The 18,176-nt window shown below is 42.8% G+C and overlaps 1 protein-coding gene across 1 annotated transcript; it reads right to left on the bottom strand.

Moving 5' to 3' along the window:
- Nucleotides 1-5,700: 5,700 nt before the first annotated feature.
- Nucleotides 5,701-17,724, bottom strand: KRT23 (keratin 23). Its single transcript, XM_054593894.1, has 8 exons — nucleotides 17,329-17,724; nucleotides 12,467-12,549; nucleotides 11,645-11,801; nucleotides 10,422-10,583; nucleotides 10,215-10,337; nucleotides 8,295-8,515; nucleotides 7,459-7,490; nucleotides 5,701-6,067 (listed from the first exon to the last, which is right to left on the bottom strand). Exons 1-8 carry the CDS (start codon nucleotides 17,722-17,724, stop codon nucleotides 5,973-5,975), a joined length of 1,269 nt encoding a protein of 422 aa, XP_054449869.1. The 3' UTR covers nucleotides 5,701-5,972.
- Nucleotides 17,725-18,176: the final 452 nt, after the last annotated feature.

Here is an 18,176-nt window from a genome sequence, read left to right as displayed (position 1 = left end):
TGTATTGAGAAGCACGGATATATTTATGAGATGGGATTAGATGTCGACCTCAGACTGCGGCTTCCTCAAGTGTTGGAAATGGTAAATGGAAACCTTCACAGTATGTTTTTGTGATGAGACTCTGGATAATATATTTCCAGTGATGACTCTGGAACACTTTGTGTGACTATGGTCCATCTATCATTACCACCTTTTGTTTGTTTTTTTCCTTGTTTATTCTCTAAAGGCATGGGGAGAGAGAATTTTGATAGAAACTAGGCATGAGTATAAGGTCTAATTGGACAGGTTCAGGGGTGAGGTCTTCTGGTTTTGGAACTTGCTCACTCTCCCCTGGTGTTAACTGGCAGAGTTTTAGGCGAAGGCAATGGCAAGTTCAGAGACTGCTTCTGTGCACAGAGGATTGAATTGAAGGCTTGGGTTTGGGTCATGAGCAGGTGGCAGCCGGGTTTGTGTCATAGCTCTTATTGGTAAAAACCTGTGTCTTCCTCGTCCTGAGTATGTTTCTCACTCCCTATCATGTATAGGTATCATGTATATTCAGATGTTTCATTCCTAGACTCTCACCTTAAGGTGAAAACCATTAGCAAGAGTTCATCAAGACGTGTTACCTGGAAGAGAACGGAGAGCCCAGGAAGAGACCCACGCCTTCACGGCCGATTAATATTTGACAAGAGCAAGGAGGCAAGAGCACACAGCGGAGCAAAGACAGTTTTCAATAAGTGGTACTGGGAAAACTGAACTGGTAGATGCAAAAAAATGAAACTAAACCACCAAGTTACACCATATACAAGAATAAACTCAAAATGGATAAAAGACTTAAGTGTGAGTCACAAAACCATAAAAATCCTAGAAGAAAACATAGGCAGTAAAATCTCAGATACCTTGTGCAGCAATATTTTTGCTGATACATTTCCTAGGGCAAGGGAAACAAAGGAAAAAATGAACAAACGGGACTTCATCAAATTGAAAAACTTCTGCACAGCTAAAGAAACCATCATCAAAATGAAAAGGGAACCTACTCTATGGGAGAACATACTTGACAATGATACATCTGATAAGGTTTAAGTTCCAAAATATATAAAGAACTTACAGAACTCCATACCAGGAATACGGACAATCCAATTAAAAAATGGGCAAAGGACCTGCATAGACACTTCTCCAAAGAAGATATACAGAGGGCCCACAGACATATAAAAATGCTCAACATCACTAATCATCAGAGAGATGCAAATTAAAACCACAGTGAGATATCACCTCACACCTGTCAGAATGGCTGTCATCAGTAAATCAACAAACAGGAAGTGCTAGTGAGGGTGCGGAGGAAAGGGAACCCTCGTACCTTGTTGGTGGGAATGCGATTTGTGCAGCCACTGTGGAAAACAGTATGGAGTTTCCTTAAAAAATCAAAAAAATGGAACTGCATTTTGACCCAGCAATTCAGCTTCTGGGAATATATCCTAAGAATCCCAAAGCATCAATTCAAAAAAGCACATGCAAAAGAGCCCATGTTTCTAGCAGTGTTTTTTACCATAGCCAAGATCTGGAAACTGCCTAAGTGCCCATCAGTAGACAAATGGATAAAAAAGCTGTGGTACATTTATGCAATGGAATACTACACAGCATTAAAAAAAGGAAGAATTCTTACCTTTTGTGACAGCATGGATGGACCTGGAGACTATTATGCTAAGTGAAATAAGCCAGTCAGTGAAAGACAAAGACGATGTGATCTCACTTATACGTGGAATCTAATGAACAAAATAAACTTCAGAACGAAATAGAAACAAGCATGGACACATGAAACAGACTGACAGCTGTCAGAGGGGAGAGGGAAGGGAGGTACTGGATGAAAGACAGTGAAGAGATTAGCCAAAGTAAACAGATGCGTGACCCATGGACACGGACCACGGGAGGGTGATTGCCTGAGGGAGGGGGGCTGGGTAGGACTGGGCAAAGGGGAAAAAAGGTGGGGAACGACTCTAACAGCTTAAAGAATTACAAAAGATGTGTTGCCTGTGCTTAGGTTCTGTAAAGCAACTTAGCGAGCGTTTTTGACTTTGTGTGACACAGTAGAAAGAACAGGTACGTTGCGTACAAACTCTGGTTTCACCAGAGTTTTTAAGGTACATGATCAGAGGTCAATTAATTCCCTCTATTTGAGCCCCAGTTTCCTCAACTGTAAAATGAAAATAATAATAATAGTAATACCTTGTGGTGACAAATGTTAAATGAGATTTGGAATGCAAATATTAGTAAAGAAATATTTACTGTTAAAATTTCCTCCAGTATCTGTGTGTATGTATGTCACATGCATGAGTGTAATAGTGTGTATGCATACTCTAAAAATCAGCATAAATTGACTTGTAGTTTTTGTTAGATGACATAATTTTATGAGCTGGCTCCTGATTTAAATTTGAAAGAGCAGTTTTGGCGAGTAGGACAATCCAGGCATTGGTACAACACACACACACACACACACACACACACACACACACACACACACTCTTCAGTAAAACCCCTGAGTGTGGTTAGGTCATCAGATTGTGAACTATGTCAGAGACACTGCCTTTTTTTCCTTTTTGCGTGACTAACTGCAAATATATTTCAGAAACTCTTTAATCCTCTTTAGAAAGATGGTGACATGTAGATGTTGTAATGGAATGAATGAGACGGGGAATGAGTCACACACATGGGAATGATCTCAGATACATAGTGTGTCAGAGACACCAACATTGTTATGATACACAAATAACCAACACAACAGCACTTAGGGGGTATCTATAAATGCCAAAAATCTTAAAAGTATCTATGGACTAAAGACCATACGCGAGCACAGCATTTAAAGTACCCCATTGTGAAGAAACATACCTAGAGTGAAGGGACAATATTCAAGAGCCTTAATGACTTAACAATTTAAACATTACAACTAAGAGCTACCTGTCAGTCATGGCTCTCTTCACCCGTAAAGGCCTTTTCGTTTATTGGGAAGGAGAGCATCGCTTATCTCCTTCACTGCAAACAGATCACCTTTCAGTGAAACTCTTGATCTGTGTGATACTGTGGGCATAAATATTTATAGAGAAGTTGCTAATGTCCCTGGAATGAGGAACTTAAAGACAGAGTCAAAAGGAATCGAAACTCCAAGATAAGAAGGAGAAGATTTACCTGGGCATCCTAGCATGCTCTGGTTAAGAGCAAGGGGCGTCTCTGTTCTCCGAGCTGGAGTTAACACGACTTGCTCCCCGCTGGCTAAAATCCTGGGTGGAAGTTCAGCGGGATGTTCATGGACTAGCCTTAAATCAGCTATTGTCACTGAGCAAATAATAGATTCTAGTATTGTAAATACTTTGTTTTGTTTATTCATTGCCGCATGAAAAATGACCCCAAAACTTACTGGCTTAAAACAACAACATATTTTATTTGTTCATAATTCTATGGGTCAGACATTTAGATCGAGAACTCTGAGGCTGGCTTGTCTCTGCTCTATGATGTCTGGTACCTCAGCTGGGTTGGCCCGACTGGCTGTGTCCCCGCTGGAATGGCTTTGTCAGGGGCATGTCCTGGGCTCCGGTGACGGCTGTTGGCTGGTTCCTCAGTTTTCCTTCAGGTGGCCTCTCCACGAGGCTGGCGTAGACTTGCCCATGTCACGGTTGTCTCCGGGTAAACAAACTGACATGGTAGTTGCTTCCTAGAGGGAGCATTCTGAGAGGATGAGCCTCTGTGTATAAGCGTTTGTTAAACCTCTGCTTGTGTCTTACTTGCTGATATTCCATTGGCCAAATCAAGCCTCGTGGCCAAGCCCAGAGTAAATGGGGGAGAGAAAACCGAGAGGCGAGTCCTGCTGGTATGGATTCATTGGGCCCACCAATAATCACTGCATGCTCAGAAGATACTACTATCTGGTATTGATTTTTTTTTTTTTTTTATTGTGAGCGGCTGAATAGGTATAGTGTAACTATGCTACAATATTGCTCATGTACACAAAAGGTACTTTTGGAATTATGTTACCTTTATCACAAAGAAATGGTATGCTGTATTATTTGAAACAATCTAAACTGTTAAAAAAATCTCCTTGCTATATAAAGTCTGTGTTAAATAATTTATTTAAGACCACCTGTAAAGAAAAGAAAACTATCCCACCAAAGAAAATAAATGGTTATTTTCTGGGTCTAGTATTGTAACTTACCTTTCAGCTTGTCATATTCTTTTTGAATATTCTCTGAAAGACTTTGCTAGCGATGCTCACATTTCACCTTGAGAAAACATGTATATTTTTATGCATAATTTCTAGATTTCAAGACAGATAATAATATCTAAAATAGCAGAGTGAATTGGTGTTGAAATAGAGAAAAAATTTATTTTTAGATATGTTTTGAGTCTGTAGTATCTTATTGACATGAAGTTTGCATAGTAAAGTGAAATAGAAAAAGAGAAGTAATGAAGTTTGATATGGATCCACTCTTTTGCCCCCCACCCCCAAAACATCAAAAGTCTCCACAAAGAAAACTCATTGAAGATGTTGGGGTATTGATTATTTTTGAGATTCTTTGTCGAGATAAAGTTATAATTTTACCCCAGAGAATTAATGTATTTCAGTTAAATCTATAACACATTTTGCAACGATGTGAACATCCTTTGTTCCTTTTGTCTAACTTTAGATTCTTTGGGCATTAAGAATCAGAAACATCAATTATTTCTTAAAGGGGAGACTAATCCAGTTTTTATAGAAGCTCAGTTCAGAAAATATAAAAAGCAGTCCTTTCCAAAAGAGCATCAAAACATAGAGGCAACAAATACATGGGGCACTGCCGGCCTGTTAGATGACAGCGGCATGAAGTTACCGCACTTTTAGTTTAACAATAGTTTCCGGAGCCATGAGAGCTGGAGCTAGACCCGGCCACAGCGATCCAGGGAGCGATCCAGTGTGTGAAAATATATGCCTTCATTGCTCTGGGCCTCAGCCTATTTGTAAACTGGGGGAGTTAGACTAGCCTGTGCCTATGGTCCCTTAAATGGTACTATCCTGCAAGTCCATGTGCAACATCCTGATACGTTAGCAGATATGCCGATTCCTCGCTTCCTGTTCTCCAGCATTGCCGCTCTGCACCAGCGTTGGGACAATGGCTCACACATGTACAATCTGAGAAAATGACATCTTCCTCAGAGGACAGAGGCACATAGTCCCTGCGCTTTGTTCCCTATGCCACCTCAGTATACTACTCTAGGTCCCGATGTTTGTAATCAGATATTGGACAAGTCGCTTCCCCTTTTTGGGTCTTAGTATCATCTGTAATAAGAATTTTTTTTTCTCCTGAATTTCCTTTTCTAGCTTTAACTTCTTTAGGCCCTTAAACTTTTAAATTAATTAAATAATATTTTTTATGTGAGATTAAATAATTTTTGGTCATCTCACATTCTTAACGAGGCCGGCTGAGTCGCCCTTTCGCTGTCCCCTCCCCCCCACTCCCGCCTTCCTGCTGACAAACGTCTAGAGGAGCTCATGAGCCACACCTTGTCCCTAAGTTGTATAGCAGCTGGGTGACAATTCTACCAGGTGTCTGGCTGCTGTGGGCAAGTTCAAAGCATTAAGCTCCCTCTGGATCTTTTATGGACAATGCTCTAGGATCCCTTGTTAGGAGGAGACCACGGGGTCTTGTCTTGCCTTAGGATATAAAAAAAGACATGGTACAGCAGGTATGGAGGTTTATTGGCTGCAAAACAGATACACAATGATGGGACTCTGAAGATCGCAGTAGGAAAGTAAAGCTTTAAGTTCATGAACTCATACTCTGATTCAAAAAGGTCAGCGGTACATTAAGATCATTATGGAACCTCTGGTGAGAGTGTTAGAGAAAAAAGGCTGCTGAGTTTGACAGCTCTAAGGACACCTCCTGGGACTCACCCATTTGTGTCTGGGCAAGGACTTTCCATTGCGGAAACCGAGTTTTTACAACAGGCAGAAACTTCTATTAGCCTCATGCACACTTCTGGATCTCATTCACTTGGGAATAAATTATTCTTCCATTGATGCTCTCCTGTGTGATGGCCTTGATCTTTGGAGCTGCAGACGCTGAGGAAGAGAGCAACGAGGAGGTCACGGCCCTGCTCCTCCCACCACCCCAAGGGCGCTGCGCTCAGCTCCCCTGCGCTCCCTGTGCCTCCCACATGACCGCTAGGCAATATGGCTGTCTCTGCTGGATGCGAAGGACCTCTCCAAGGACGTTATTCTCCCCACCCTCCAGGAGATGAGGGCGTCTTGACAGTGCCATGTTTTAGAGGTCAAGACCTGCACCCTAGGCGTGCCTGATACAGAATCTAGTCACCGAGCACAAGCGCTCAGGGGGTCCTTCCTGCTCACGTGGGCCTTGTAGCACTTGCATGACAGACAGACTCTGCGAGTCTAGAGATGCCCCTCTGGGCACCTTGCTTTAAGATCTGGCCAGCGTGCCATATGAGGGGTGGCAAGACGGCAGTCATGTTTATTATGATCACACTATTCAAAGATATGATTTATTTGAATAAGTGCTTTGTTGACACATCAATCAACTGATTCTAAACCAGAGGGAAGAATTGAAACCATTAACAGAGATACAGGGAGAACTTTCATAAAATCAAACTCTTCAACAGTAGACCGGGCCACCTCACCAGGAATGGGTTCCCCCTCCCTGGGCATGGGTAAGGAGAGGCTGAAGGCCACCTGCGGGGTCTTGCGGAGGGGTAGCAGTCAGCCCAGCTGTTCTGTGTGGGCACTTGAACTTTGCTTCTCCGGATCTCTAATGCCTTAGGGCATTTTTACCACAAACTAATCGGGACATGCCCCATGTTCCAGGCTGGTTTCTTGAGATTTTTCTGTGAGATGTTAAAGGTAATCTGAGAACGTTGAGTTCCCAAGTCAAAGATGTTTGGGAACACTGGGTTAAAGCAAGTAGAACTATATCATTGTTTCTTCCCCCTTCTTGTTCCTTTTATTCACTGAGAAGTGCCTTTTCAATACTTTTTTTTTCTTGAACATACTGAAACACAACATGGCTCTTCATAAAGAGGATAAGCCCTGTCTGGTCACAGAACACAACTTTCATAACACACAACTAAAATTTCACGGGACGCTAATGTTCAAAAGAATATAGCTGGGAAATTATGTGAAACTATTTCCTTGTATTTTCCTAGGAGCTTAGTAAACAGATTCCATTATTTGACAAAGATATAATATTAATGATTATTTTTATCTACTGCTTGCAAAGAATTTTCATATATATTTTTGAGGACAATATTCAGAGCTCACTTAGTTCTGCTTTATCTAATCTGTTAATTTAATTAAAATTCCTTGCTATTTGGGAGTAAAAGAAAAACTGAACACAGGACATTTGGGAGAACACTAAAGATTATGAATACTACAGAGTGGATAAATATGCTCATTTATTTTTAAAAAGTAGGTTCAAACAATGAAAGAAAGTTTTTTACCTTCCACATTCAGCTTAGATTCCTCTGTTGTCCTATAAAAGTCATAAAGATTAGTGTTCACTTTAGCATTAGCAATAATCATAAAAACTTCTTACACTGAACTCATTTTCTTTGCCTGCTTGTCAATTCATACCTCTTTAATGAGGATAATTGTCCGAATTAGTCTCAAGGTCATGAGGTCATGGAAGAGCCCTCCTGGACCCCGAAGGCAGAGAGCAGCACCTTCCGCTAATCCCGGGGTCAGCGGAGTCTCGTGAACCACTTCCATCCTCTTAGCCACCTGAGGCTTTGCCTTCATTGGGATCCTTTCCAGGGTCTGCGTCTGAACCCCTGGGCCTCCTGATAACTTTACGTGTTTTTAAAAAACTTACAACCTTTTTTCTTAGGCATACAATGAATGTGTCCTTTTTGTGGATGGCTATTGTTATTTCCCCAGGTAGTCAGAAGTACCATTGAAACTCTAGATACTCCGATCTCTTATGAACCTCTTCCTGCTGTGGGACTAAAATATTCCCCCAACCTTCTTTTTTTTTTTCGGAGCTTGAATTGTGTGCATTCCCCCTGGGAAACACGAGAGCCATACCTTCTTGGTTCTTTCTTTCCAGAGATTTTAATATATTAGTTTCAACTTTTGACCTCAACTCTCAGCGTCCTGGGAGTAAACCCTGACTAATTCACGCTTGCTGCTTAACAAAATAGGACCTGATCTAAGTATCTTCAGGAGACACTCAACATAACCCTTTTAGCTCTATGGTTGCCAGCAGAACCAAAGGGTAGGTGAATGTCCACACGAGAGCTGGATGCCTTTGCATCCCCCTCTGCCAGCCCTGCCTTACCCTTGGCTCTCTCCCTCCAGCAGCTGGCGGTAGGTGGAGATTTCCTTTTCCAGGTGGGTTTTGATGCCCAGAAGGACCTTGTGTTCGCAGTTCTGCCGCTCCAGGTCGTGGTGCAGCTGCATGAGTTCCTCCTCGTAGTGCAAGATGATCTGTTGCATGTCCTGGAGCTGGCAGGAGCACCGAGACCGCGTCTCTGCCAACATGTTTTCTAAAGCAGATTTCTGAAAGAGGAAATGGTGTTTCTAACATTAATTGGCTGACAGCTTCAATCAGTCAATAATGCATGCTTGCCGAGCAGTTAGGATACGCCAGCCACTCTGCGAGGTGTCTCGGTGGCTGCTGACGATGCAAAGATGAGAAACAGCCTGACTCGTAGGTCCGGGACTCAGGTAGTCAGGGGTTGGTCAGAGTCTGGACTTTTGAAGCCCGTTTTCTTGGCATGAAACCTTTGTGGCCGGATTCCCTTGGCAACTCCACTGCAACCCTGTAGCATTTACTGTTTATGCTACTCATTTGGGTTTGGGCGAATGCTGCCTGCCCTGACTTCTTCCTTACCTCCTTAGGCTGACCTTGGTCTCTGGCCGGATCGAGAACTCCTAGCGGGAAACAGAAACTGGGACTGCTGTCTCTTTGTATCTTCAGAGAATGGTCTCGAGTAGGAATGTCAGATAAAATAGAGGGCACCTCTGTTTTAAATTTGAATTTTAGATGCACAACGAGTACTTTTTTAGTACCAGTATGACTTAAATATTGCCTCAATATTGCATGGGACATACTTATACTAAAAGCACTCTGTAATTTATCTGAAATTCAAATTTTACTGGGTGTCCTATATTTTAATTTGGTAAATCTGGCACCCCTCGTTGCAAACGATGCTTTTTGATTGTAACAATGGTAACGCATCGTCGTTACTGAGGAAGTTCTAAAGGCTGCAGAATGAAGTTGCTGGGCCAGGATACAGAGCCCTGAGTTGAAGTCCCTGCTGGGTTTGGGTTTACCACCTGCTTTGCAGGAGCACATAACTTTGACCTTAAAGAGGAACTCGTAACAGTCCTAGGTGCCCTCGCTTTATCATGGCTGCCAACACTCGGGGGCCCTCAGTGCTCCTGGCCATTAAACCAAATGTCCCTGGTCTAGTCACTCTCCTATTCTCCCAGAGGAGAATTCTCCTGTGTCCTCAAACCTTCCTCTTCCCCATCCCTTCTCTCAGCCCACGCCCTTGCTTCTTAGGTCACTGAGGACATGAAAGCAATGAGGAGGAAAGGCCCCCAAACGCTCCCACCGTCAGTCCCACCCACACCCTTGGATCTGAGTCCAGGCTCGCGTTCCCCTCCTGTCATTAGGCACAAGTTACCTTGACAGTGCAGACTTAGGTGTCTGTTCATCATGCTGATCCCTAAAACGCAACAGTAATAAACCATGTGCGCCCGCAACAGAATGAACTTCTCCCCAAGACCAAACGCAGAGGTGCGCTCAGGAATGATATTCATGTATGATTAGAAGACTCAGATATATTTTTCTTAATGAATTTTGAGTGCTTATAACATTGATGCGCAGCTTCCCTGCCCCCAAAAGATCACGTGGGATTACCACTTAGCTGTGTGACCTTGGCCAATCTATTTAACTGTTTGGAGCTTGGTTTCCTCATCTCTAAAGTGGGGACACTAAGACCAACCTGGGAAGGTTAATGTGAGGATTGATGACATTTAATGCAATGAACTCCCTAGTGCACCACCTGATGCCGCGTGGACATTCAACTACTGATACCTCTTATTATCGTCCTCTTCATGGATATTTTGGATGCTAAGTGGGCAGTGAAAGACGTCTCGAGGGAGTTGGGGAGCTGGGCCCAAGGGAGAGGATAGGAAGGCTTTGTGGAGGGGGCGGTGCCTGACTCAGGGTTTACGAGCGCAGACTCACCCTGTTATGCTGGGCCTGCAGGTCGATCTCCAGGGCCTGGAAGGTGCGCTTCAGCTCGTGGATGTTACTTTGGTTGCTCTGCACAGCTGGTGGTCCGGCAGCGTCCTGGGCCATGGCTGCGGACTGGGAGACCAAGCAAAGAGCGGGGCGTGGGCGTTGGGCCACAGGATAGGGAAGCTTTGGGGAGTTTGGGCACCTTCCTTTTACCTGCTCTTTATACCAAGCATCCAATTCTTGATGCTTCTTCTTTATCATAAACTCGTATTCCTGCCTCATATCTTCCAGGATCTTAACCAGATCTTCCCCTGGCGTTTTATCCACTTTCACATTGACCTTGAAGTCATTTGGCACGTGCTGTTCCTCCATCTCCTGTTTAACACCAGAGAAAGAAAGCGAATTGGCTGTGATAATCAGAAGGAAGTATGTTGATCGGCAGCAGTTAAAAGGATGTTTTAAAAATTCAGCCCATGTTGTTGCCACTGTTTCACTGGTTTGGTTTGGCTTCTCAGTTATTAGTTATTGATGACAAAACATATGAACTTTTTCCTGTTATACTTTTAATATAAAATAAAGAATAGGATCAGGCAGGTAATTGAATGGTCCCTATGATTACTGACTTAATCCTTGGTCGAAAATGTTTTAGCAAGGATTATGCTTACACAGCGTATAAAGTACTCCTTAGCAAATGTTCATGGGTGAAGCGATGACACAGTGAAGAAGCTGAACATTTTGGGATATAGGCTAAAGCTCTTGGGAAGCAGCCCAGTAATCCAAAGCCAAAAGGCATAGAGGCCCTTAAAAATCTCATCGGTGCATTAGGATTGTAGGGCTGACAGCCACTGGATATCATGAAAACCAAGAAACCACAGCAAAGGCTTAATTAACAGGCATTTTTGAATCAGGTTTGATATTTATAATCAATTCTGTTTGCCTAAAATAGGGATTGTTTTTCTATCATTTTATCAAAGCCTTAGGGACTTTAGATGTATGATAACTTCTCAAAAGTTGGTTAAATGTTTCTGAAAATTAGAATTCTTAATTTTTGCCACTAGTGATACACAGCTTGGTTAGTAACCGATTCCCTTTATTCTCTTGTCCCTCAATTTGCTGCACAATAGGTCAATGAAGGGAGTTCAGCCTCATACATTTATTCCTACAGTATCATATTAACAAACAAATCTAGGTAAAGACTGCATGGTAAAATCGTTGACGCAGCTGTTGTTAATTGTGATTGTATTCTGGCTGTTGTATTTGACATTTAAGTAGATAACTTTGGAATTGGAAAAATTAGATGTTCATATGGTGTCTTATGATTATTTCGGTTGAAGGACAATAGAACTGGCAGAGAGATGGTAGTTTTTTCGGTAGCTGTTGAATCACCTAAAAGGTGCAAAGGAAGAGCTGTGCTGGAGGTTCCTGGGGAGTCCTACCTGCTCATGGCGCTTCTTCATGAGGATGAGCTCTTTTCTCATCCCCTCGACTTCTTGTTCCAGGTCTGTTGTGACAATGGTCAGGTCATCCAAGGTCTTTCGGAGACCCTCAACTTCAATTTCCAAGTCTTTCTTAAAGGAGCATTCGTTTTCATACCTTTGGTGAGAAGGAAGGAAAGAGTATACTTGTTGTTGGAAGACTGTGATCTTTGTAAGGATTCACCTTTGCTTAGGGGTGACTTTTTAGGTTTAATGGTAACAAATTAATACATGCTATTTATTCTTTGTATGTCTGTTTCATGCACATTTTTCTATGATGGTGACTCAGTGCTATTAAAAAATAATAACCAGCCACGTGTCCATCACCTAAACTTAGCAACCATTAACATTTTGCCATATTTGCTTCATCTATATTCCATTTTCTATTTTAAAGTAAATTGTAGACATGACATTTCACCCTTAAATGCTTCAGAATGCATGTGTTAAGAAAAAGACATTTTTCTAAGTAAGCATAATAATGTTATTGTTAGTTAAAACATTAAAAACAGCTCTTTAAAATCATCTCATTCTTGGTTCGCATTCAAATTTTCTTACAGCAAAAACTGTGTTTTACTCTCTGATTCGTTTAAACTAGGATTCAGTGAAATATTTATTCTTGTTAGGCCTTTTCATTATATTTTGTAGGACTTTCACATGTGGTTAACGGTAAGCTAAGTTTTCCTTCTGCAAAACTAAAACAAAAACGAGAACAACCCAAAAAACAAAACAAAAACAAACTACCTCCCCCCCCCCAGCTCCCTGGCACCGCGAAGCGGAACTCACTTGAGGCTGAAGTCGTCCACCGCCATCCTGGCATTGTCGATGAGAAGGACGATCCGCGCGTTGCTCAGCTTGCCGTCCACCACCTGTGAAACATGTGCCCAGAGTCACTTCAGCGGAACGCGCTCCACGGGGAGGTGCATTCCTGCCCTCTCGTCTCCCGGGCGCATGGTTTGTTAGCACAGATGACTTGTTTTTCTGGCAGTGGAACGATCAAGTCAATAAATATTTATTGAACTCTTACTAGGTACAAAGCATGCGACTGAGGTCATAGTAAGGATAGATCTGAGATGTCTTTTTTTTCCACATGGAGCTTCGACAGGCTAGGACTGATGCAAATGCTGAAAGGGTGGTGCGGGAAGGGGAAGGGGAGCCATTGTGCAAAATGCCTTTTAACTGTCAATACCATAAATATATTTTACTGTTTTGCTTAAGCTTGTCTGCATTGAAGATGGTAAAAGTGGTTTAGGTTCTGGTGCTTTTCTTATGGTGCCTATGAGTTTGGCTCCTCTAAAGTGAAATAATTATTTTAGATAAACGTAATTCTTCATTGTGATAGCATTCGTGTTTCTGACCTGTGATACCGAGCAAAGTGTCACTTGAAACAAAATATCACTGATGTTAGTTTGTGAAACTGATTGTAAATGTGTTTTATACATTTAAAGTAATTTGAAATATATTTTACAGTATTATGGTCATCACACACCATACTTATTTTTTGTCCAAATAATTACAGTCACATACTTGTAGGTATGTGTTTGTCAATTATGCCATGATGAGAATGCCCTGATTGTAGCTATGAAAATTTTAAGTGAAATAATTCTTTACCATCTAATGAAGCAGCTTAATACACTTTGTATTAGAGCCTCCTGTCAGAGACTTTCACTAGATGTTTATATGCTTTTTTACTTTAAAAAGAAAAATGTTCCAAGTGGCTACCTGAGCAATTGTATATACATATAGGCTTTGTAAATACTTCTCGGGAGTTGTAATCAGAAAAAAAGAGCACGTTTGATATATGTCAATGTCTTCAGGAAAATTTGGTGGAAGATGTCTCAGTCTCCAAAGTATAGTTCTACTTTTGTACCAAATATTGTGCTGCAGTGGAACTGGGAGATTTTCCGTTTACTTCCTGTTACTGACCAAGGGCGTGAACTCGGGTCGGCCTCTCCCCTCCCTGGGCTCCATCCAGCTCCATCAGCTGTTAGATAAGGAGTTTGTGCTAGACACAGGTGACCTTCCAGGCCATAGCTACAAACCTTTGTGATTTTTTTGGAGCTGGAGAATCCTGTGACATTCCATTGTATGTATACAAATAGTTTCTTTATTTAGAAATAATCTTCTTAGGACAAAGTCATACTTGAATACAAAGGCACCTTTTAAAAATCCAGTCTTATTCAAAGCTTCACTGACTGTGTGGAATTTGGCATCACGAACGCACAGTCGCAGGATCCAGGGGCAGCGGTGGCAGTGAGCCCGGGAGGGAACAGCAGGGCCTGGGACCCCGCTCCAGCATCCACGAACCGAGCGAGCCTGCCAGGTGTCAGCTCTTCATTCGTAAAATGGCGAGGACAAAAATTATAATAGCCACTTCTCAAAGGTTTACAAGAATTAGATTAGAAGAGATAAAATAATGTAAAACCCTTAGCATTGTTTAGGCATACTGCAGACACTCTGAAAAATTAGTTGAAACCCAGTTAGCTCAGAATTTTCTTCTTTAAAATCTAGCACTTTAGTAACTAGAGCCAATGCCTGCACTGGATAATCTCCTATTTATATGTTGAGATGCATCCTCAAACTCGGCCTGGTAGGAGAGAGCCAGCCCCTGTCCAACTTCTTCCCTCGGTGGATTCCAAATGGAATTACGACTACTTCCTTTGCTCTAAAAGAGAATCTGTGGTCATTTCCTTGTCTTCCCTCTGCAGCGCTTCTTAGGGACTTGCTTACCAAATGCTTTCCTCTTTTTGCATTATCTGAGCTCATGGGAAATGAAAAGTACCTTCATTCACAAAGGCCCAGGGACCCCGAGGGGTGGTCGCCTTAGTTGTGCACTGAGGTGCTGATTGACATCCAGAGAAACCATTCCCTATACACTCCACAGAATAAAAAGTACCATAATTAATGAGTTACATGGATAATTTACCCATTGCAAAGCCCACATCAACACTGATTCCCCCAGCCAGCATTCTCATAGTCCATGAACAATGAGTTCTGAAATGTACCCGATATGGACCACATTTAAAAACTGAAACTATTTCCCATTGTCGGGGTCACCGATTCAGTGTTAGGACCCAGTCGCAATTCCTGAGATGGACTGAGAAATAATATATGGGGCATAGTTTTTGCACCGTGTCTTATAATTAATCACCCAGGGTCTCCCTATGGCCTGGAGTTCATTCTTTTCTTTAGAAGACTCTAGTTGGTGTATCAATACAGCATCATTTCTCCAGGGTGTGTAATCTCCAACCAGGAAGAGGAAAATAGAATTTTATCATAATCCAAAATGCCAAATAGAGTTCTATTATGAGCCATTTTAATATCTCTTTATGTCCAACTCTGTGCTCCAAAAGGAATGGACTCATTTTTGAACTCATTTACTTACGGACCTTTCAAATAATATTTCATGTCCCTAAGGTGGGGGCAGGAGAGTGCTGTGTCCACTCAGAAAGTTTCACCAAGGCCCGGGAAGGGGTCAGCCCTGGGTTGGGCCTCTGCTTTCTCACCTGCACACAGGGGAGACTGGGATAGAGAGATGACCTGAACTTCAAAGAGTTATTTTCTTCAAACATAGAGAAAATGTAACAACTAGGGTAAGAAATCCAGAAAAAGAGTAGAATTCGAAGTTGAAGAAGCTTGTGCTTCCTATTTAACGTCAGAACCCAGAGTCCAGGGCCGCCTGAAGGACGGGCAAGCTGCTCTCTCCTCGCCATTGGCCCCGTTCCGTTTTCTCGGTCCTGCTGTAATGAATTTAGGCAACCACTTGGTTCAGTCTGCCCGTCTATATATTAGGAATACAAATACCTGCTTCACAGAATGAAACGATGTGTATGAAATATGTGCTGTATAATCAACAGTGCAAATGCAATGCATTATCTTTATTAATGAACAGTATCATTGTTGTATGAGGTGGGCTAGTCAGCACCAAACTGTATGGAAATCGAGGCCTTTGGAAACAGGCTTGGGTTGGAGTCCCACCTCTGGCTCTTTCTAGAGCCTTTGTTTTTCCTTTTTTTTTTTTTTTTATCCTCACCTGAGGATATTTATTATTGATTTTATAGAGGAAGGATGCGGGGGGAGAGAGAGAGAGAGAGACAGAGAGAGAGAGAGAGAGAGAAATATTGATGCAAGAGAGAAACATCGATCGGTTGCCTCCTCTGCACCCCGGCTGGGGATCTAACCTGCAACCCAGGCATGTGCCTTGACTGGAAATCGAACCTGCAACCTTTTGGTGCGCAGGACAACCCTTCAACCAGCTGAGCCACCTGGCCAGGGCTAGAGCCTTTGGATTGCTGCTTCACTCCTCTGAGCTTCGGGTTTTTTCCCCCCAGGGTTGTTGTGAGAATTAAATCAGATGCTATAGAATGTTGCCATCATCGCAGAGAACTTTGGGATGGTACTGATAAGTGTATGAGACACCCAACATGATGCCTGGCATACAATAAGTGCTTATTAAATGTTTCCTTCCTCTCTTCTGTCAGCTAATACATGATTTCACCAGGTCTAATCTCACATTTCTTTTGGGAGTTATAATTCAGCTGTCCATTTGCAAAAGTTCTTCTACTCTCTCTGTTCTAAAACCAAAGCAACTTTATTCATGGAAAAAAAAATATGATGAGGTTTGTTGAGTCACCTTGTTGTTTTTGTACAGACAACCATGTACTATATAGTTAAGGTAATTACACAGTCAGTTATTAGGTTGATTATTCAATAATTAGGGTTTATTATGAAGACTGATTTATTTTATCTTGATTGGTTCTTCCTATGTTCACTCAAGGGTGACTGAGTGTTGAGAAATAATATTGTATAAATATCGGAAACCTGTGATGCCCTTTCTAGATTAGGTTAAGTCATGGTCTTGCAGGGAATATTCTGGGATTGCTTTTCAAAGACAGAAGTTATGTAGCTTTAAAAAATAACCTATGAGTTGACCGGACTCCCTCTATTTCTAGCCAATGTTACGAGATGTCCCAGAAAGTATAAGCTTAACTTTTAAAATATGTGGTTGAAAAGTTATTTATTTTTTGAAGACGTCTCCGCAACACATCCTAACTCTAAGATTCCAAAAGTGATACTCATTTTATTATTTTTTTCTAGCAATACGCCATTTCACAACTGTTACACCGAGAAACGCAGAACGTCTAGCAGACCCCAGGGAGAAGTATTCTGGATGTCACAATGACAGATCTGCTCGTGGAGGGACAGCTTAGAGAGGTGATCTCCAGAAGAGTATGACTCAGCCTTTCTTTGCCAGATAATCACATTGTTGCCAGTTCTCTGAGGCGGAGCTGAACTGCTGCAGTGAGAGAGCCAATGCGCTTCAGCACCTCGTGCACTGAGCATGAGGAATGGATGCCAGCCTTTATCACTACTATCCCATCGCTGGGTCACAAGTGACGCTGGGCAGCAGCTGGTTCCTTAGATTTTCTCCACGTAATTTATGGACAGCAGATTAAATAAATCAAACACTTTCCTAAGTCCAAATTTAAGGTGTAATAAGAAAATACCCTCAGATACCTTTTTTATTCACAACTACTTTGAGCTCTTCTGCCCTTTTCCTGGCAATTGTCTTCTACACTGATTTCCCCTCGCTCGGTTCCCTGGAAATGCACCCCCCGATCGAGCTCCAGGGTCACCCGGGGCCTCACCTGTTCTTGCAGGCTGCTGATGTTCTCCTCGTGCCGGGAATAATCTTGCTTCCTGCCGGGATCTCTCTGTTGATGCCATTTCAGGATGCGACTTTCCAGCTTCTCGTTGGCCTCCTCCAGGGCGCGCACCTTGTCCAGATAGGAGGCCAGGCGGTCGTTGAGGTTCTGCATCATCACCTTCCCGTTTCCGCCTGGGAGGGAGCTGCCTTTTCCAGACCCCCAAGACCCTCCAGGGGACAGGCAGCCTGGCGAGGCGAAGGAAAGGGAGATGCGGACACCCCCTGCACCCCCGTGGACGCTGGGAGCCCGGGGGAAGCCCCCTGGCCAGCTCCAGCCGCCTCCTGCGCCATGGAGGGAGCCCGAGGGGATGTGGCTGAAGTGGTGGCTGGAGCTCATGGTCCCATCTGCGTGTGGGGCGGGGCTCTGCTCTGCTCCCTGGCACCACAGAACTGAGCCGCCCCAGACTGCCCCGGATGGTTTTATGCCCTTTGCTGTGGGAGTTCCCTTCTCTGACAACTGTACCAACAAGATCGTATCATTGTGCAACATGTGTTTCCTCTTGGTCAATCCCAGAGCGCCCCGGGCCTTCACACACACTGTTGTTGTTTAGAGCCACATTGATATACCAGTTTGTTTCTCCCTTCCACTTGTAACCCGGAGGTGTGGCCCATGACATTAGGTGGGTATTAGTCTCAGGTGTCTTTTTAATCTTCTGTGGAGTTTTTCCATTGCCTGTTTATTTGAAAAGGGCAGGTTAGACTCCACGGAAGGGTTCTTTGGTATAGGATAGATTTTCCTTGAAAAAGTAGACATTACACACACAGACATATGTTCTCCTCCCCTCCAAA

Source organism: Pteronotus mesoamericanus, unplaced genomic scaffold (assembly GCF_021234165.1).
Source record: "Pteronotus mesoamericanus isolate MK-2021 breed Mesoamerican mustached bat unplaced genomic scaffold, CSHL_Meso_final scaffold_476, whole genome shotgun sequence".
NCBI lineage: Eukaryota > Metazoa > Chordata > Mammalia > Chiroptera > Mormoopidae > Pteronotus > Pteronotus mesoamericanus.
The sequence above is the reverse complement of the archived record's forward strand: the minus strand, read 5'-3'. Positions and strand labels throughout refer to the sequence as shown.